Source organism: Cajanus cajan, chromosome 10 (assembly GCF_000230855.2).
Source record: "Cajanus cajan strain Asha chromosome 10, NIPB_CcT2T_4, whole genome shotgun sequence".
In the NCBI taxonomy this organism is placed as follows: domain Eukaryota; kingdom Viridiplantae; phylum Streptophyta; class Magnoliopsida; order Fabales; family Fabaceae; genus Cajanus; species Cajanus cajan.
The window spans coordinates 44,241,199-44,263,838 of record NC_138526.1 but is presented as its reverse complement, the minus strand read 5'-3'; the positions used below and the strand labels follow the sequence as shown (position 1 = coordinate 44,263,838).

Below are 22,640 nucleotides of genomic sequence, written 5' to 3'. Positions count from 1 at the left end.
TCATATACACTATCTATATTACTATTTATTATTTTTAAATTAATTATAATATTAATATTAATGTGAAACATTCACATGTTTTTATTATTTATTATTACTACTATTATTATTATTATTATTATTAAGTTAATTATGTGGTGGACATAAAACATGAGATAAAGTAAAACTATATTAATTACTTGTACCATTTATTAACTTTATTGTATTATTTTATCTCTTATACATTGTTGTCTTATCTTCACTGCCAAACAACCCAACAGGGATATTCATTTTGTCTTTTTCTAAAACGGAAATACTGTAATATTTTTGTGACAATTACATTCTTGGTAACAAAACTGAAATGCTGTATGCTCTACAATTAAGTCGGCTAAAATAAAATACTGAATTACAAGGAGAAATTATTGGGTTCTCCTGACTCAACGATAAGAACATAAATATGTCAAGATAATTAATATCAACTACTTACCAACTCACTTAAACAATGGCTGTGTAATAACCTGATATACATTTAATTTGTTCATCTAAGAATGTTAAATTATTGAGACAGACAGACAGATGCTTCTTAATTTAGACGAATAGGAATATATAATAGCTAAATATAAATCCATTCGTGCGTTTTTCCTAATTAATTAATAATCCAGTTTAAGTTTTGAAATAATTAGTTTATGAAATACTATCATAATTATGACCAACCGGGAGTTGGGTCTAGCAGAAGAGTAACCTCATACGATGAACCAATACTGTTTGAATTTTTATAATTAAAATATAATCTCTATGATTAAATGTTTTTTTAGAATTATTATTTAGTCATTAATTCTCACTCTGAGGTTTTAAAAAAGTTAAAATTAATTAAGAGAAAAATAGATATGCATTGTGATATTAATATACTTCCTTTTAAATTTCTTGGATGCTAGCTGCGACTCTCAAATCAAGGTGATTATATTATGTGATTGGTATTATCTAGTCTTTTTTTTATACTATTTTTCATTTTTAATTTAAATATTAAATAAGGTCTTGAATATTTTGAATGGGTTTAAAAGAAGTTTTATGTGATGTAGTGGTCAATGATGACTCTCCTAAAATAGGGTGGATAATTAGCTTAGACAAAATGAATTTATCAACCAAAATCTTGTGATAATCTAGAGATAAAAAGATCTAGAACTTTTTAACTTGAGTGTATTAATGGAGGTGTGGAAATTTCTTGTAGACTTATATTGTTTGTTTCCACTCTTCTCTTGGAGTGTTATAAGTATGGTAATATATATAGGTGTTGGCTATGGATGTACAAAAAAGTTTTTTTGTGTATTGGAGGAATGGTTTACTAATAGATTTGGTAAATGTCTTGAGTTCTTTCTTATTTTATTTTTGTGTGTCTATAGGTTTATTTTGTCAGATCAATGAGAGTGGAAGAAGAATTCTTCTCGGATGTTGTAGCGAGGTTGCACTTTTTTCATTTCATTGTTTTTTTCTTCTTCTTTTTTTTTTTCCTTGTGTCGTTATGATTTCTCAATAAGTAATGCTGCACTGAAGATGTTAGGTGATTACACACTAAGTAAAATAAGTATTAGACAATAATGATAGTGATGAAGGGAAGATGTGTGAATGATCTACACATGCACTAACTAGTGCTAGCCAGCTTTACTTCGTGGATTACTACAATAATGTATTATTGAATATTGAATATTCTTAATCAAAATTTTAATTAAGATTCATTTAATGATCAAGATAAGAAATATAATATATAACAAGTTATATTCTATTTTAATTTATTGTTTGATAGCTAGTACATACACAATAAACTTATCCAACTTTTTTTATAAATTAAAAATAACTTCAAGAGAGAAGTTAGGTTAGTTACAATCAATAAAAAAAATTTGTCTCATAATAATATATACTCTATAATAACATAATATTTATTACTAAAAACTTCTTTTACATATAATATGGATATAATATATATTGATATATTGTTAAAAAATGTAAATATAAGTTACAATAATATATTAAATTTTATTTAAAATCAATATTAAAATTATTTGTAAATATACGTTAAATAGATTTATATTTATATATATTATATATAGTAACATTTTTTGTATGTTACTATATGTAATATTTCTTGTAATGAATTATTCTTATCATGATAACATAATGCTTAGTCAATTCTTATAAACATAAATTAATCATTGATTATATATCAACTTTATAATATTCATGTTCATATAAAAATAATAATAATAAGATAAGATAAAAAAAAAATTCCACTTTTCCCCTCACTTTAGTACTCTTTTCTCTCACAGCCACAACACATCTCAACAAACAAAAGATAACATTGGAAATTATAATTTCAGTTCAATGTCTTGAACGAAAATATAATAGGAACTAGAAGTTATACTATAATTACTCCTAGAATCTACCATTAAAAAATTATGAGAAAGTTATTAAGAAGATGAAGACAACATTCATATTTTTCATTGGTACTCTTGACCAGAGAATATACACTACAAGAAATGTTACATATACTGACATGTAAAAAGTGTTACTATAGGTACAATGTATATAGGTATATGTCTATTTGACATATAGTTACACATAATTTTAGTGTTGATTTTGAATGAAATTTAACAACATATTTTGTGTGTTACTATAATCTATACTCACACTTTTTAATAATATACCAACATATATTATAGTTATTGTGTAGGTAAAAATAATTTTTAGTGACATGTATAGTATTACTATAGGGTGTGTGTCACTATATATGACAATTTTGTTATAATGATACTATATTTATATGAGAAATACTTAAAAGATATTCTTAATCATACTAATATAATAATGAGCCTATAATAGAACCAAAGAACTAAGGATGAGAAAAAAATTCTAACAAAATATGAATTCTCAATTTTGACATAGTGATATTGCTTAAGTGGTTAACTGCCTAGTTAAAATGGTTAAAAGATCTAAAATGCGAATTTCTTAAATGAAACAAAGGATTTTCTCTATAAATAGATTCACTCCTCAATTCTATTGTCAAAACAATCAAACAAAGAATATCCTTGATCACTCGATACACGTTGGGCAAATACAATGTCTTCCTCGAAACTCTTAACCGCATTTCTCTTCATCTCATTTACCCTAGCCCTCCTCCAAACATCTTTTGGAGACTCAATTTTTCATTTCTGTTTAGGGTCTGAGAACTACACAGCTAACAGTACCTACGATGTATATATGAAAACGCTCATCATCAAGCTCAAGTATAAGGCGTATTCGACAGGTTTTGGGGCAAGCACGATGGGCCATGACCAAAACCTAAAACTATATGGGCTTGTCCTTTGTCGTGGCGATGTGTCAGCCTCAGAATGCAAAACTTGTGTCTCTGATGCAACTAAGGAAATCCTTAACCTCTGCCCATACAACAAAGGTGCCATCATATGGTACGACTATTGCATGTTCAAGTACTTGGGCACTGATTTCTTTGGCAACATCGACACCACAAACAAGTTCTATTTGTGGAACGTGAACCGCAAAAATGATACAGCACCGTTTAACTTAAAGACTAGAGAGTTATTGAGCCAACTTGCTCTGACAGCTTATGCGAACCCTAAACTATATGCTGCTGGAAAGCTAAAGCTTGAGAGTTCAGACACACTTTATGGGTTGATTCAGTGCACGAGAGACCTCTCTAGCACTGATTGCAAGAAGTGTCTTGATGACTCAATTAACGAGCTTCCACGATGTTGTGATGGGCAAATAGGAGGTAGGGTTGTGGGTGGAAGCTGTAACTTCCGATATGAGACATACCCTTTTGTCAAAGAGTAAATGCTAAAATCTTATGGTTACGGCTTCATCCTTTCTTGTAAAGACCTTCTTATGTTTTTACATTAACACATGAATAAATGAGTAATACTATTCTTAGGATGTCTTTTATAAAGAGAGAGAGGATGAGAAAGAGAAATATTAGATAAGAATGATTATGTAATAGAAAAATAAAATCGTATTAGATATTTTGAAGGAAAATTTATTCTCTATTTTATTTGTTTCTAGCGAAATGGATCCAATAAAATATATGTGCGGTTTCATACGTTTGACAACTTATATTATGTTGCTTGGGTTGCATATTAATATTTTGGGTCCCTTCTATATGTAATTTATATATAATTTGTAAGTTGTTTGTTTTTCATAAAAGGATAGTACTGTAGTAGTCCATCCCAGGTATTCCTCTTTGCTGGCTTTTTGCCCAGTATTTCGCCTTTGATTCCAAACTTTGCACAACTTGCGCTAAGTTTGCCATTTTTTTAATTATATTGCTTTTCTTATGATCAACCTCTTGAGAGGTTTTTTTTTAGGTTCGTTCTTAGATTATTGATTGCCGATAGCAGTGACTAATCTCCTCATTATGTTGGAAGTACTTCAAAAGATACTATAGCTAGCCCCACTTCTTGAGAGGTTTGGTATAGTTAAATATTACAAAATCAATTTTTATAAATGAGAAATTTATATAAATTATGAGTATTTTACCGGCTAATGTGAAATCAATCATTTTTTATCAACATTGATAGCAATAACAATTAATAATTATTAAGATACATTTTAATATTATTTTTAAAAAAAATTAATTTAATTTAATTTAAAAATAATAATTTATAAAATAAATATTATTTTTTATTTATATACTATATTTTGATCATATTATTTATCATTTAAAATAGTGAAAAGAGGGAAAAGTCCACTTTACCAGTCACCGAAGTGCACTCCTCTCTCAATCTCAGCGAACAAAAAAACATACATAATTAAATTTTTCAGTGGGTCCTCCAATTGGACAATCCTGGAAAATGAATGGTGATTTGATGAGGTTGCCACTAGCCTAAGTCAGCGTCTTCAACCCCATACTATAGACCAAAGTATCCCTAGCCACTATTAATTGGAAACAGCAGATTATTAAGAGATGAAATACATGATCTTAGAAGTTTGAACCAGCAGATCAATTAACCCCTCCATCCGAATGCTATCTCCATCTTTATCAGTCTCTTAGTTTTCTCTCTTTTCCTCCAAGAAGGGAATTTGTGACCCCCTTATTTCGTTTCTGCTTTAACCACGAAATTACACCAACCCTAGCCCTTATGGTACCAATTTACTATTTAGTGTTAAAGGAGTTTTTTTTTTTTTGGGTTATTTGTAAGTGATGTGTTCTATAATGTAAAGGTCATATCTTAATAATTTGAACCTTAATTATCCCCTTTTTGTTGTCTTGTACTCATATTACAATTCTTTGTTTTCATTTTCACTTATATTCATTTTATTTGTATATATAGTATACAAGTTTTAAGATAAATCCATTGATTCGAATTAAAGCATATTCGAATATGGCAAGCTTTCGTTTTGGTTTCACTTTGTTAATTAAACTTAATAAACCCTTCTGTACCTGCACGAGGGTACTCCGGTAATTTTGCTACTCCTGCTGGGTCTTTGTATTCCATGATATATCCTAGGAAAAGAGAGGGGTACTTGCAAAAGCCACTCCAATGCTTAAGTCAGTCATCGGTCTCAGAGATATTACTGCTGATTAAACTAGTAATTATGAAAACGTACATTTGTTTGTCACTAATCGCACTTATTTATACTAACCTTAATGGGCTTAGGCCCATATGTAGGCCCATAAGAGAATTCATTAGTGCTTATCCGTAATAAACAGGTTAAGTAGGTTATTCCTCGGTCCTTCCTTATATTTGACCTGATACTTATACCCTTATCTGGTATACATGCCCCCAAGATTTCAAAACTTTTTAATAATTATTAATTAATAAAAAAGTGAAGAAAACCTAAAAGACAAGTCCGTCGCTTCGTGTGAGAAACCCTAGAGGACAAGTGGGTTCGTCCTGTTGAGCCTTTGGTGGAGGTGGTCCTTCCTTGGGCTGAGAAGAAGAATCCTTCAAAGGACAAAGGCAAGGGTCCGAAGCGTAGGACTACTGAACGGTTGGAGACCGAGGCTGAAGCTGAAATGAGGGTTAAAAAGCAGAAAAACTTAACCCCTTCTTTCATTGGTCCTTGCACTTTGTCTCCTACTCTGACTTCAAGCAGCTTTTTGAATCTGACGATTAATACACGAGAAGTCTTCGGCCAAGGATTTATTTCCCCGGAAGGTCGTAACTTTTATCTCAAGAGAACTCGTTGACAAAGTGGTTTCTCTTGTGTGAGTTGATGGGTTGTTCTATGGCAATAGCTCAAACTCTCTTCATGGAACCGATCACTGAGACGGATAAGCTTCGTACCAGTTTAAAGAATTCGGAAGTTGCCCTTGCTTCGGCTCTCAGCAAAAATGAAGAGATTTCTGCCGAACTTGACAAGCTTATGGCCGAGCGCACGAAACTGCATGGCTTGGTAAGCAATTTTCAAGAGAAGTTAGGTGAGGCCGAAGCATCGAAGGCCAAAGTGGTGGGGGAGTTCGAGGGACAACTTGAAGAGGTGACTGCTCAAAGAGACAAAGCTATTTCTGATTATGTGTCCTACAAAAATGTTGCCGAGGAGAGGATTTACAATCAACATGAAGAGAGCTTTAATCAATGCCGTTCGGCAGGCCATTCGTTTCCTCGAACTTTCAATTTGACCTTGAAAAGGATTTTTACAAGGGAAACTTCATGGATTTGAACGATATTCCTGATGAGGCCACCATCGAAGATGCTAACACCCCTCCATTTTTATCTTAAGGTTCCAAAGACAGTGCTGCTCCAACCGATGTTATGAATGTTACGTCTTGATATTTTTCGTTTATTCTTAACTTCAAGCCGAAGTCATGATCATGATCAAGTATTATTGAAAAGAATTCAACGTATCAAGCCAACGTAATTAAATTAATAAGCTTTTTGGCCGAGGAGTTATAAGAATTGAAACTTGAAGAATCTTTGGCCGAGGGGTTATATAAAAATTTAACCTTGGCAATTCTTGACTGCGGACCATTTAATATATAAAACTTAGTTTGCGAACATTTGGCCGAGGACTCACAACGGTTTTCTTAAATTTGATATGTAAAATTTAATTTTTGATTCCTTCGACCGAGGACATAAAACCATTTTCCACTACTACTTGGCCGAGAATCTTTTTATATGTAAAATTTTTCATCATACTTGGCCGAGTACTATTATATATAAAAAGCTTTGGTTTCAAAACTTTTTTCACCAAGGAATCGTACTTGGCCGAGGGCTATTATATATATATATAAAACTTTGATTTTCAACTTTTTCCACCCAGGAATCGTACTTGGCCGAGGGCTATTATATACAAGATTTTTCTATCATATTTGGCTGAGGAATCTTTTACGTACAGCTTGCTTTATGTTTCAATTATTTGACCAAGAGCTAATATATATATAACCTTGGCTTTCAAAGTTTTTTCACTGCAGAATCTTTAATACGTGAAGTTTTTATCTTTTAAATATTTGGCCTAAGGCCAAAATGGTTTCCTTAATTGGCCGAAGGCCTTTTGATACGTAAAACTCTCACCGAGGGTTGTAGACCCCTAAAATTGTCCGGGTCGGAAATAAAGCTTGAAGACTCTCGAAGACTAAAGGAAAGTCAGCCGGAAGGACTCCTGGAAGACCCTGGAAGACCCTAGGATGACAATCTGTAGGTTTAGAGGTCTTAGAGTAGCAAAAAATAAGAAAGTGGAGGGAATGAAGCCCAATACGGCCTCCCAAAAGTTCAGTACGGCCGTATTGAACATTTTAAACTACAATACGGCCGCACTGAACTCAATACGGCCGTATTGAAGTTTCTGAACTTCAATACGGCTGCATTGAATTCAATACGGCTGCACTGAACTTCAATACGGCTGCACTGAACTTCAATACGGCCGTATTGAGGTTTTTTGAACTTCAATACGGCCGTATTAAATTTAATACGGCCGTATTGTAGTTCAAAACTTCAATACGGACCGTATTGACCCCCAGAGGCCGTATTGCGCCTCATCCCTATAAATATGACGTCAATTGGACGTCATTCTACACTTTCACACTGAGTTTTAACCCTCTTCTTGAGTATTCTGGGTTTTTTTGAGCAGTGCTCTGCCTAGAAATCACTCGGAGAGTTGATCCGACGAAGTTCTTGAGTCACGAGCCATTTGCTTGAGTCTCGAACCTAGTCGAAGGGAAATCCTCCGGATTTCCATAGTTAAAATTTTATAGGAGGGAGCGAGCGGTCTTGTAGAGGGAGGGAACGCCAAAACGCTTCCCAATTTCTGTCAAGATATATAAGAAAGCACGCTTCAAAGGTTTATATCTTTAAAGTCCCTTCTTTTACCGCTTTCTGTGTGTACATATTTAAACTGTCATCATGTAGATAGTTAATTTATAATTGCTTAGAATAAATAGGGGTAATTTAGTAATTTCGCACTATTATTTTTAAATAATCTGTCATAGGGAACCCGAAAGGGGCGCTGTGGGGTGCTAACACCTTCCCCACGCGTAACCGACTCCCTTACCCGACTCTGGTTGTCATGGCCGAAGTCGATTTTTGAATCGATTGCCTTAAACTTCTTTTTCCAATGTTTTGAGTAAAACATTGGTGGCGACTCCACGAACCCTTCCTTTTTATGAAAACCGCTAATCCATGGAGGGTCCCGCTTAGGATTAACATGGATTGGTGAGCCTTTTAATAAAATTGCTCGTTTGACAAGGTCTCAGTTTGAGAATAAGTCATTCTAGCAATCCATATTTTTAAACAAATAAAAGAGTCCAACCATCCTTCGCGAATGCCGAAAGCCCGTTTCGGGCCGGTGGCGACAGATGGCGACTCCACTGGGGAAGCTTCGAGAGTCAGTCCCATTTAGTGACAGATTATTTTTAACAAATAATAGTTAAAATTACTTCATTACCCCTTGCTTGTATGATAACATGTTTATCTATTTGGCTTTAATAACTGTTGTATGTTTAAATTTTCGCAAATGTTTGAAATAAAAACTGCACACAAACCTTTGCACACAACAGTTCCCTCTATACCCGGGGGCATGAGTGGTAAGCCATAGGGAGTGGATGTTAGTACGGCCGGTTGTCGAATGGGTCTATAGGTGCCCGTAGACCGTTGTCGGAAAGCATCACTCAAGGTGATAACCATGAACTCGAGTCCGACAGTGCGTTGGAGCTTTCCATCGACTTACGACGAGAGGAATTGGGTCCCTATAATGGGGGCACCTTGGGGGCCTCAGACCGGTGAGAACAGTTAGAACCACCTTGAATATGCACATTTCTGCAGGAAACCCCTACCTCGTGATTCGCTCGTGACTGTTCGTGGATGAGTGAATTGTTTGTGTAAATGCTTATGTGCAATTGTTTGTGCATTAATAAATAACCTCGTGATAAGGTCTAAGAATAAATCCCCATGCATGAAAAAAAACCATGACATGAGAGGAAAGACCATGTGCGAAAATATAATAAAAGTGAGGAGCATGTACATCATTACCAATAAGACATCATGCATCCTCATAAACCATGCATTTTAGGTTCACCAATACCTCTTGACATGAGTAAAAGAGACCCATAATTATCGAGATTCTCCGTTGAGGAGAGATCATAAGTCAAGGAGGGTAGTAACACTCTGTTTTAAAAAGGCAGCGCCTTAAAAATAGAGGGTTATCAAGCTCATGTCAAGAGCGTATTCATTCCATAAATTAATTAGATTAAATATTCATTTTTAGAAAGTGGCTGGTCATCTCTCCGTCCTCACACGCGCGCAGAAAATCAAGAAAATGGAAGCATTGGAGGAGCAAAATAAGAAGCTCACAACCGAGCTTTCACAGCTTAAAGAGCAGATGGCGCAAATGATGGAACTCATGCGTCAACATAACTTCCATGGATCAAGCCACAATGACCATGGGTCCCATCATGAGGAAGAGGAGGTGCATGAAGAAGAGCCTCCGCACGCCATACCTATTGGGGCTGGAATTATGATTAAAGAGCCCGAAGTTTCAAAGGAACAATTCCACGCCCTAGAGGATCGGCTAAGGGCTATGGAGGGGCATGATTTCGATATTAAAGATGCCGCCGACATGTGCTTAGTGAGGGATATTCAATTTCCTCCTAAATTTAAAGTGCCAGATTTCCCGAGATACGTGGGATCGACTTGCCCCAAGAGTCATCTCACCATGTACTGCCGAAAGATGGCTGCATATGCCACAAACGAAAAGCTCTTGATCCACTGCTTCCAAGAGAGCTTGGCTGATACCGCGCTCAACTGGTATATGCAGCTAGATGGAAATCTAGTACACACATGGAGGCAGTTGGCCGACGCCTTTCTCAAGCGCTACAAATACAACATCGACCTAACACCCGATAGGTCAGATCTTCAAGCCTTGAGTAAAAAGAACGATGAATCCTTCAAGGCGTATGCCCAACGATGGAGGGAGTTGGCGGCACAAATAGAGCCCCCGCTGTCGGATAAGGAGACGGTGTGCTTATTCATCAACTCGTTGACTGGTCCCTATTACGATAAAATGATAGGGAACACAACGACACTCTTCTCGGACATCATCACCATTGGGGAGAGAGTGGAACAAGGACTTAAAAGTGGGAAGCTGGCTAAGCCTTCCCAATCATATGAAGCTAAGAAGGCCTTCGGGAAGAAGAAAGAGGGAGGAGTCAATGCTATAATCATACCCTCGGCTACTTCCACTTCGAAGTCGGGAAAGTCGCAATACAACCCTGTGAGGAAGTTTGATAAACTTCCGACCACATATAGCGACCTCCTGCCGAAGCTAGTAGAAGCGAGTCTTCTAGCTTATGTTCCACCGAGGAAATTTGATCCACCATACCCCGATTGGTACAAACCACAAGACAAATGTCTATACCATTCGGGGGCATCGGGGCATTCATCGGAGAACTGTAAAGTTCTCAAATATAAGGTCCAAGACCTTATTGATGCTGGGTGGGTCACCTTCGATTCGACAGCGCCCGACGTGAGCAAGAATCCTCTACCAAAGCAGGAGTAGAGAATGGCAAGCCACGATAGGGCCCCTTCATATTTTTCTTTTCTTTTCTTTTAGGGACTCATGATCAGTACCCGAGATCATGAGAACCTTTTCATGTAAATAAGGGTCTTTGTACAAATTTTAATACATATCAATAAAGAGGCATTTTTCACACATCACTCTCTCTTTTGTTCTTTTCTCTCTTCCCTCATTAACATTAATAATTCTAAACCTAAACAGAACCAATAAAATAATTATGTCTGTAATTGTTCACTCTGACCGAGATCCAAAGTTGAGGACGAATGGGTTGAGTTGGACAGTGATGAGGAGACCATCTCTCCGGATCTGCAAAGACTGCTAGATCAAGAAGCTCGTCAAGAGAAATTGGAGACTGTGAATTTGGGGCATGGCCGAGAGATATAAGAGGTCAACATTGGGACCCATATCAGTGATGAAATAAGGACACATGTTTCCGCTATGATTATAATAAAATCATTCTTCATTGCTTCTTTTCTTGCTTATAATAAAATTCTAAACCACATCATTTTTAACCCTGTTTGAATAAACATAAATGAGGTTAAAATCATCTTAATAATAATAAACCCACATCATTTTTATGTGGAGGTGTGTGTGACAACTTGGAGCACCTTCCCTTGGCCTTGACAAGTGCCATCATGGGTAAAAAGAAATCTTTCAAAATAAAAGAAGCTCGGCAGGAAACTCAAAAAGGGGGCTGCGCAAAAATAAGAGCAAAAGACCCGCTAGGAATCCCACGAAAGGGTAACCTAGGCAAAAGTTAGGGTTACAAAAATAAACAAAAACAAAGGTCCGCTAAAACGCCACAAAAGGGTGTTTTAGGCAAAAATAAGGACAATCAAAAAACAAAAATAAATCCATGATGGTACCATGAACCGAATTCAAAAAGAAAGGTTCAAGGGAAGCTATCCAAGTTGTCGAATCACAACACGACTTTTTTAACTTCATAAGTGTTTAATCAAACAAGCCTAAACACATAAGCCTACCTTGGCCATCCATTCTTACAAAAACCATTTTTGAAAAATAAATCCCCTCTAAAACACAAACTTCAGAACAAAAGTATCTTTCCCTTCTTTTCTCTCTTGTCCCAAAAGATTTTAGGATAATCTAGTGGAAGCACGGAGAAATAAATCATCACTGATAATGGATCTAATCTGAACAACAAAATGGTGGAAGAACTGTGCCAAGAATTCAAGATCCAACACCATAACTCTTCCCCATATCGGCCAAAGATGAATGGGGCAGTCGAGGCAACCAATAAGAACATCAAGAAAATAGTGCAAAAGATGGTTGTCTCATTTAAAGACTGGCACGAGATGTTACCCTTCGCTTTCCATGGTTATAGGACTTCTGTACGCACATCTACAAGAGCTACTCCATTCTCCCTCATCTATGGGATGGAGGCAGTGCTACCCGTCGAAGTCGAAATACCTTCCCTAAGGGTAATCATGGAAGCAAAACTTTCCGAAGCAGAATGGGTTCAAAGCCGGTATGACCAGTTGAACCTCATTGAAGAAAAACGGCTGAACGCCATATGCCATGGTCAAGCCTATCAGAGGAAGATCAAAAAAGGCTTTTGACAAGAAAGTCCACCCTCGAGTCTACCATGAGGGAGAGTTGGTAATGAAGAAATTGCTACCAACTCAAAAGGACAAAATCGGAAAGTATGCCCCAAATCACGGAGGACCATACGTGGAAAAACGAGCCTTCTCAGGAGGAGCATTGATCCTCACAGACATGGATGGAAAAGAACTTCGATACCCAGTCAACGCTGACGAGGTAAAGAAGTACTATGCTTGAAGACGTTGCTTGCATAAGCCCGCTAGGATGAAAACCCGAAAAAGGGCATCCTAGGCAAAAGTTAGGGCAAAACAAAAAGCCCGCCAGTACAAGGGTACTAGGCAAAACAAAGGCAAAATTATCCCCGCTAGGATACGTCCTAGGCAAAAGTTAGGGGCAAAAGAATAAGATGTAAAAGCAAAGCAAGCAACGGTCACTTGAATCGAAAACCGAAAGGCGGTTCAAGTGATTATCTTCTAGAAGCAAGCGTCTTGCAGCATCTACGCTCCTGGCTCAGGCATCTCACCCGAAGCAATTAGGGGAATGTAAAGAGCAACAATTACAGATATAATTGTTAAGCCCAATGTATATAGCCTACCCTGGCCAGCCATTCTTCAGAAATTCCTTCTGTATATCTTTCTGTAAAAACACTTGTGAATATTAATAAAATACCTATTCATTTCTTTTCTCTCTTGACCATGTGATTATGCCTCTAAATTGGTATTTCTAAAAATTGTATGAAATTCCTTAATAATCGGTCAATAAAGAAAATTGGAGGGGTTCCTATAAAATCCATAATCTCCTGCATAAAAGGCTCACAAAAATATTCCCTCACGTCGATGACAAAAATTCCTCCAAGAAAAGGAGGATAGGGAGAGCCATTCATTTTTCTAAAAACATTAAATAATAAAACTTGCATTTGTGCATCACACACATTAGTTGCACATTCAAAGACCTTATCATGAGGCAATTGCATAAAATAGAAAATAGGAAAAATTGCTTGTGTATGGCAGCGGTCAACAGAAAAAGCCGCAAATCAATAGAAAAGACAAAAATACAAAAAAAGCCAAAAAATGACAAAAAAGGCAAAAAAATACAGAAAAAGCCAAAAACGACAAAAAAGGCAAAAGATTTAGAAAATCAATCGCCTCGTACAGAATAACTGAGCCTGGAGAGGCTTGCCGAAATAATACTCTCTCAGAATAACTGAGCCTGGAGGGGCTTGCCGAAACAATACTCCCACAGAATAACTGAGCCTGGAGAGGCTTGCCGAAATAATACTCTCCAAAAGACGTCTCAGCTCGCATTCTCGGGCTGAACAAAAAACAATACTCATGCAGAATAACTGAGCCTGGAGAGGCTTGCCGAAACAATACTCCCACAGAATAACTGAGCCTGGAGAGGCTTGCCGAAATAATACTCTCTCAGAATAATTGAGCCTGGAGAGGCTCGCCGAAATAATACTCCCCAGAGATATCTCAGCTTCCACTCACGGGCCAAATTCCCCAGTGAAAGCTATCAAAGCGAGATCAGCAAAATTCCCCAACGGAAGCATGATCCAAACAAAATATCCAAGTCAAAGGACTTAGACTTCCTCAGTGGAAGATAGCTTTCCAACTCAAACGAAGAGTGAAGCTAAGCCTGAAGAGGCTTTCTAAATAATACTCTGGGATACATAAGAACTTCAAATCCCCAGTCGCCTACACAGAGGCATTCCTACAAAAAGCAAAAATCCAAAAGATCAATAACAATTCCCCAAGCGGAATCTGGCTTTTCAGCCAAACATCAAGCGTCAAGATTATCTGCCTAACAGAAGAGGCTAATCACAATCAATGACAAAATCCCCCAGCGGATAATAGCCTACACAGAGGCGACAAAAATAAAAAAAAAAACCCCAAAAGAGATACCCGAATAAGGATAACCGGGATACTCCACAACGTCGAAAGGACGACAGCCAAACATAAGGCATCGCTCAACTCAGAGAGAGAGCATATGTGTCTACACCTCAAGGAGTCAGAAATTCTCCATGGGTACCAACTAAGCAATGCAAGTTGGGGCACAAAAACCTATGAATGACTGCACATCCCCTAGACGGATCCCTGCGTTATCCAGCCCTCAGTGGCATCAAAATCAAAAACAACTGTCGAAGCAGCATCGTGGACTGTGAAGACAAAATCATCTCAAAGCCTGGAGAGGCAATACTCAGCTACCCAGTTGTCGAGAGCACCGAGGTATGCACAAGCCTGGAGAGGTAATACTCAGCTACCCAGTTGTCGAGAGCACCGAGGTATGCACAAGCCTGGAGAGGCAATACTCAGCTACCCAGTTGTCGAGAGCACCGAGGTATGCACAAGCCTGGAGAGGCAATACTCAGCTACCCAGTTGTTGAGAGCACCGAGGTATGCACAAGCCTAAGAGGCAATACTCAGCTACCCAGTTGTCGAGAGCACCGAGGTATGCACAAGCCTAAGAGGCAATACTTAGCTACCCAGTTGTCGAGAGCACCGAGGTATGCACAAGCCTGGAGAGGCAATACTCAGCTACCCAGTTGTCGAGAGCACCGAGGTATGCACAAGCCTAAGAGGCAATACTCAGCTACCCAGTTGTCGAGAGCACCGAGGTATGCACAAGCCTAAGAGGCAATACTCAGCTACCCAGTTGTCGAGAGCACCGAGGTATGCACAAGCCTGGAGAGGCGGTACTCAGCTACCCAGTTGTCGAGAGCACCGAGGTATGCAATGAGCCTGGAGAGGCGACGACTAATACTCACCCTGGAGAGGGCAAACTCAACCTGGAGAGGCTACTCAACAATTTTCCCACCTGAAGACACTACAAGTCAGAAGGTTGGCACATCACCCGGACAATTAGGTCAACTCCTTTACTTGTCAGCCGGTACACCAAAAGGCCGTCCGACTAAGTAAAGGGGGGGGCAGCTGTAGACCCCTAAAATTGTCCGGGTCGGAAATAAAGCTTGAAGACTCTCGAAGACCAAAGGAAAGTCAGCCGGAAGGACTCCTGGAAGACCCTGGAAGACCCTAGGATGACAATCTGTAGGTTTAGAGGTCTTAGAGTAGCAAAAAATAAGAAAGTGGAGGGAATGAAGCCCAATACGGCCTCCCAAAAGTTCAGTACGGCCGTATTGAACATTTTAAACTACAATACGGCCGCACTGAACTCAATACGGCCGTATTGAAGTTTCTGAACTTCAATACGGCTGCATTGAATTCAATACGGCTGCACTGAACTTCAATACGGCTGCACTGAACTTCAATACGGCCGTATTGAGGTTTTTTGAACTTCAATACGGCCGTATTAAATTTAATACGGCCGTATTGTAGTTCAAAACTTCAATACGGACCGTATTGACCCCCAGAGGCCGTATTGCGCCTCATCCCTATAAATATGACGTCAATTGGACGTCATTCTACACTTTCACACTGAGTTTTAACCCTCTTCTTGAGTATTCTGGGTTTTTTTGAGCAGTTCTCTGCCTAGAAATCACTCGGAGAGTTGATCCGACGAAGTTCTTGAGTCACGAGCCATTTGCTTGAGTCTCGAACCTAGTCGAAGGGAAATCCTCCGGATTTCCATAGTTAAAATTTTATAGGAGGGAGCGAGCGGTCTTGTAGAGGGAGGGAACGCCAAAACGCTTCCCAATTTCTGTCAAGATATATAAGAAAGCACGCTTCAAAGGTTTATATCTTTAAAGTCCCTTCTTTTACCGCTTTCTGTGTGTACATATTTAAACTGTCATCATGTAGATAGTTAATTTATAATTGCTTAGAATAAATAGGGGTAATTTAGTAATTTCGCACTATTATTTTTAAATAACTTGTCATAGGGAACCCGAAAGGGGCGCTGTGGGGTGCTAACACCTTCCCCACGCGTAACCGACTCCCTTACCCGACTCTGGTTGTCATGGCCGAAGTCGATTTTTGAATCGATTGCCTTAAACTTCTTTTTCCAATGTTTTGAGTAAAACATTGGTGGCGACTCCACGAACCCTTCCTTTTTATGAAAACCGCTAATCCATGGAGGGTCCCGCTTGGGATTAACATGGATTGGTGAGCCTTTTAATAAAATTGCTCGTTTGACAAGGTCTCAGTTTGAGAATAAGTCATTCTAGCAATCCATATTTTTAAACAAATAAAAGAGTCCAACCATCATTCGCGAATGCCGAAAGCCCGTTTCGGGCCGGTGGCGACAAGGGTATAAGACGGTTTTAATTTTAGATTCCTTTGACTATTATATACGGTTTCCTTAATTTGCCCAGGAATAAAACAGTTTTCTTAATTTTAGATTCCTTTTAATTCCTTTGACCGAGAGCATAAATCAAGTAATTTTTTATTCCTTTTAACTGCTTTGACCGAGGGCATAAATCAAGTAATTTTTTATTCCTTTTAACTGCTTTGACCAAGGGCATAAATCAAGTAATTTTTTATTCCTTTTAACTGCTTTGACCAAGGGCATAAATCAAGTAATTTTTTATTCCTTTTAACTGCTTTGACCGAGGGCATAAATCAAGTAATTTTTGATTCCTTTTAACTGTTTTGACCGAGGGCATAAATCAAGTAATTTTTTATTCCTTTTAACTGCTTTGATCGAGGGCATAAATCAAGTAATTTTTTATTCCTTTTAACTGCTTTGACCAAGGGCATAAATCAAGTAATTTTTGATTCCTTTTAACTACTTTGACCGAGGGGTTTTTCAAGGTCTTGAGTTATTTTTCACGCTCGACCGAGTGTGTCCTCGGCCGAGGTCTTGAGTTGTTTTTCACGCTCGACCGAGTGTGTCCTCAGCCGAGGTCTTGATTCATTTTTCACGCTCGACCAAATGTGTCCTCGGTCGAGGTCTTGAGTTGTTTTTCACACTCGACCGAGTGTGTCCTCGGCCGAGGTCTTGAGTTGTTTTGGCGTTCGACCGAGTGTGTCCTCAACGGAGGTCTTGAGTTACTTTTTCACGCTCGACCGAGTGTGTCCTCAACCGAGGTCTTCAGTTACTTTTTCACGCTCGACCAAGTGTGTCCTCGGTCGAGGTCTTGAGTTATTTTTCACACTCGACCGAGTGTGTCCTCGGCCGAGGTCTTGAGTTGTTTTTCACGCTCGACCGAGTGTGTCCTCGGCCAAGGTCTTGATTCATTTTTCACGCTCGACCGAGTGTGTCCTCGGCCGAGGTCTTAAGTTGTTTTTCACCCTCGACCGAGTGTGTCCTCGGCGGAGGTCTTGAGTCTAGGAGCTCGTTAAACCTGAAAATATTTCTTGTATTATTATTCACTAGGGTATCTCGTTAAAAACATTGCTTAGAAAAAACCCTTTCACGTTCTTTTAGGGATAAAAAGCTAAGCAAGGAAAAGAGTACACCGAATTACAATGTTTTTCAACTGTAATACACTTTCAAATGTGTTGTATTCCATGTTCTTGGCATTAACTTTCTATTTAATTCTTCTAGCTTGTATGCTCGCATGTTTTGATTAATTCTGTATGGTCCATCTCAATTGGCCGAGAGCTTTCCTTCCCTTAGATTCTTTCTTGCTTCTCAATTGGCATAGCCTCGGCTCTAGCTTGATTTCTTGATTCAGTTAATTCCTCCATTTTCATGTATTTTTCAGCCCTTCTCCTCAAGTTATTCATATCCAACGGAGGTTTTTTTGCATAAACTATCTACAAAAGGTCCGGGTTTCAACGCTGTGTTCAACCTATCCATTGCGACAGCTGGGTTCAGGTTTTTTTATCTCCATTGCGATTTTGTTAAAACGATCCATAAATGACCTTAATGATGTGAATCTGATGGGAGCACTCAAAGGACTTGGAGGACCAATGACTAGGGTTTTCTTAGTGGGTGTTTTTAGTACTTGTAATTAGTAAATAAAGGCCTAAAACTCTTGTTAAAGTGGCTGCCAACTCTTGTTTGGGCTGCACCACTTATTGGGCTAGTTATTAGGCAAGTTGTTTTTAGTTAAATAAGGTCCAAAACCTTTGGGATGAATCAGCCATGAGGCATACCAAAGGGTGCACGAATTTAGCATGTGTTTTTAATGTTTTGTCATTAGTGGTCATAATTGTTAGGCTTAGTGGAGTTCAACAATTGCCCACTAAAGTGATTTTTTTTTAATGTTTTGTCATTAGTGGTCATAATTGATAGGCTTAGTGGAGTCCATTAATTGCCCACTAATGTAAGTGAAAGGTCTTGGTTGTAAGCTATATAAGCTGCCCATTGGGATGAATAAGCACAGATCAGAATTTGAGTTTTATTAACTGAGAGTGATTCTCCAATTGTTCTTGAGTGATTCAAGAATTTGGGCATATCAAAGGATCATCCACAATTCTTTGTGTGAAGCCTTCCTTGGAAGAGTGATTCTTCCTCCATTCCTTTACCGTTTCCTTCCCTCCATTTCTTGCATCTAATTTCTTTATTTTAATTTATTAATTATGAGGTTTCAAACCTAGATAGATCCGTAAAACGAATCCATCCCTCTGGATTCATATCATTTGGTATCAATTATGACCACTAATGACAAAACATTAAAAACACATGCTAAATTCGTGCACCCTTTGGTATGCCTCATGGCTGATTCATCCCAAAGGTTTTGGACCTTATTTAACTAAAAACAACTTGCCTAATAACTAGCCCAATAAGTGGTGCAGCCCAAACAAGAGTTGGCAGCCACTTTAACAAGAGTTTTAGGCCTTTATTTACTAATTACAAGTACTAAAAAAAAACACCCACTACGAAAATGGCGTAATTAGGCTTCATAATCCTTGATACAATTCACCATCTTGGCCTTGTCTTCATCATTGGGCATTTCTTCAAGAATAAGGGCCGCAACTTGTTGCAAAGCATCCTTGGCCCTTTTAGTCCTTGCCCTAGTCATTGGTCCTCCAAGTCCTTTGAGTGCTCCTAAATCCTTGCCCATGTCCTCATCATTCCCTCCCTCTTGAGAAGAATTTGTCCTCAAATCAAAGTCTCCATCATCTACATCAAAGAGAGATAAATCAGAAACATTGAAAGTGGAACTAACATTGTACTCACCGGGCAATTCAATCTTGTAAGCATTGTCATTTATTCTTTCTAGTACTTGAAATGGACCATCCCCTCTTGGCAAAAGCTTTGATTTCCTTTGTTCCGGAAATCTTTCCTTCCTCATGTGTACCCAAACCCAATCACCAGGTTGGAACACAACTTTCTTTCGCCCTTTGTTAGCATGTTTCGCGTAGCTCTCATTTTTCTTCTCAATTTGAGCCTTCACACGTTCGTGTAACTTCTTCACATAGTCCGCTTTGGCCTGCCCTTCTTTATGCTTAAAAACAGAAATGTTAGGCATAGGCAATAAATCAAGAGGAGTCAAAGGGTTAAAACCATACACAACCTCAAAAGGTGAACAATTTGTTGTGCTATGGACAGCCCTATTATATGCAAATTCAACATGAGGCAAACTTGCTTCCCGGGACTTAATATTTTTTTTTAAAACAGTCCTAAGCAAGGTCCCCAAAGTTCTATTGACTACCTCAGTTTGTCCATCGGTTTGTGGGTGACAAGTTGTTGAAAATAATAATTTAGTACCTAACTTGCCCCACAAAGTCCTCCAAAAATGACTAAGGAATTTAGCATCCCTATCACTTACAATACTCCTTGGCACACCATGAAGCCTCACAACTTCTTTGAAAAACAAATCAGCCACATGACACGCATCATCTACCTTTTTGCAAGGTATGAAATGTGCCATTTTTGAAAACCTGTCAACAACCACAAAAATAGAATCTTTGCCATTCTTTGTTCTAGGCAGTCCCAAAACAAAGTCCATAGATATGTCAATCCAAGGATATTCAGGAGTAGGCAAAGGAGTATACAATCCATGTGGCAATGATTTAGATTTAGCCATTTTGCACACAACACAATGTTCACAAAATTTTTGCACATCACGTTTCATATGAGGCCAAAAGAAATGTTCTTGTAAAATTTCCAAAGTCTTTTTAATCCCAAAGTGCCCCATCAAACCACCACCATGTGATTCACTAACAAGCAATTCTCTAATGGAACATGTAGGCACACACAATTTGTTTTCTTTAAATAAAAACCCATTGTGCTTAAAATACCCATATTGAGATAGTTTCTCACATGCAGCATATATTTCACCAAAAGTTTCATCAGAAGCATACATTTCTTTCAAAGATTCAAATCCAAGCAATTTAGTTTCAAGAGTGGAAAGCAATATATGTCTCCTTGATAAAGCATCAGCCACAATGTTCCCTTTTCCCCTTTTATGTTTTATGACATAGGGAAATTGTTCCAAAAACTCCACCCACTTGGCATGCCTCTTGTTAAGCTTGCCTTGTCCCTTCAAATACCTTAGGGACTCATGGTCACTATGTATTACAAACTCTTTGGGAAAAAGGTAGTGTTGCCATGTTTTCAAAGCTCTTACCAAGGCATACAATTCCTTATCATAAGTGGAAAAATTAAGGGCAGCTCCACTTAACTTCTCACTAAAATAAGCAATTGGATGGCCTTCTTGTAACAACACAGCCCCAATCCCAACATTGGAAGCATCACATTCAATTTCAAAAGATTTAGCAAAGTTTGGTAAGGCAAGAATGGGAGCATTGGTTAGCCTTTGCTTAAGAGCAACAAAGGCTTCCTCTTGTTTCTTCTTCATGATGATCACGATTCTCTAATCGCTCAATTCTTCCATACAACTCTTCATTGTTTTCTCTCAATAATCTTTGCATTTGAGCATTAATAGCGTCGAACAAGAGTCTTTGTGTTCCATCCAAATGATTTCCATCTGCCATACTTCAAAAACAAGAGTAATAACAAACACAAAGAAAATAGGACCTCACCACTCTTCTCACTTGTTTACACTCGTAAAATGAACACTCGTGTATGTCACTCTTAATGGCTTTTTTTTTTATTATTATTTTTTTTTAAAGCAATTCAAAAAAAATAGACAACACAAAGAACAAACCACAATTTTTTGTGTTAAAAGCAAGGTTTAGGGTAAAGGAATGGAGGCAATGCCAATGATGTCAGTTGGTAAGATCTGCTTGTAGAAAATTGCACCGTAAATAAAGATGCCAATTCTTCAAATGAATTTATGGAGCCAAGTGAAAGCTTAATGAACCAACTCAATGCTTGCCCTTTTAGTGCAGTGGGGAAAAGGCGACATAAGGAGGCATCTTCTTTTGTCAACAAAGTAACCTGTGTGAGATATGCGTTCAAATGGTCGTCGGGGTCCGAGGACCCATCGTACTTCTCTAGAGGAAAGTTTCTCCAGCTATCAGATATGGTTGCCTCCATAATGCTTTGAGTGAAAGGGTGTTTGTATGAGCCAGATGTTATTGTTACCCGAGGGGAGGGTTGCCCAGGGATGGCTGACAGATGCATGGGAGGGGCATGTGTTCGTGAGGTTGTCGGTGCATGATGTGAGGATGCCTCATTGTTGGGATGCTCAGTCGTAGGGTTCCAAGTTCTGTTCAAGCTTCTCAACTCGGCATTTTCTCTCCTAAGTGCTTCAAGCTCCTGAGCATCTTTTTCTCGGGCTTGCTTGACAGCTTCTATTTCTTCACGAAGCATATTCATAGCATCTGAGTGATCAGTTTGATCTTCCACAGCAACCGGCCTCGAGTCCTGTTCGGGTTGAACCGAGTAGTTGTTGTTCCTAGTAGTGACCATCTTCTACAAAATCTTCTTCCTGCAAAATAGATAAACAATACGGGCCGCACGGTGGGCGCCAAAATGTACCTGCACGAGGGTATTCCGGTAATTTTGCTACTCCTGCTGGGTCTTCGTCTTCCATGATATATCCTAGGAAAAGAGAGGGGTACCTGCAAAAGTCACTCCAATGCTTAAGTCAGTCATCGGTCTCAGAGATATTACTGCTGATTAAACTGGTAATTATGAAAACGTACATTTGTTTGTCATTAATCGCACTTATTTATACTAACTTTAATGGGCTTAGGCCCATATGTAGGCCCATAAGAGAATCCATTAGTACTTATCCGTAATAAACAGGTTAAGTAGGTTATTCCTCGGTCCTTCCTTATATTTGACCTGGTACTTATACCCTTATCTGGTATACCTTCAATTAACAT

The 22,640-nt window shown here is 38.3% G+C and overlaps 1 protein-coding gene across 1 annotated transcript; it reads left to right on the top strand.

The window, feature by feature from the left end:
- The first annotated feature begins 3,022 nt into the window (after positions 1-3,022).
- LOC109792386 (antimicrobial ginkbilobin-2-like protein) lies at positions 3,023-4,084 on the top strand. Its single transcript, XM_020351794.3, has one exon. The coding sequence runs from the start codon at positions 3,091-3,093 to the stop codon at positions 3,820-3,822; it is 732 nt and encodes a 243-aa protein (XP_020207383.2). The 5' UTR covers positions 3,023-3,090; the 3' UTR covers positions 3,823-4,084.
- Positions 4,085-22,640: the final 18,556 nt, after the last annotated feature.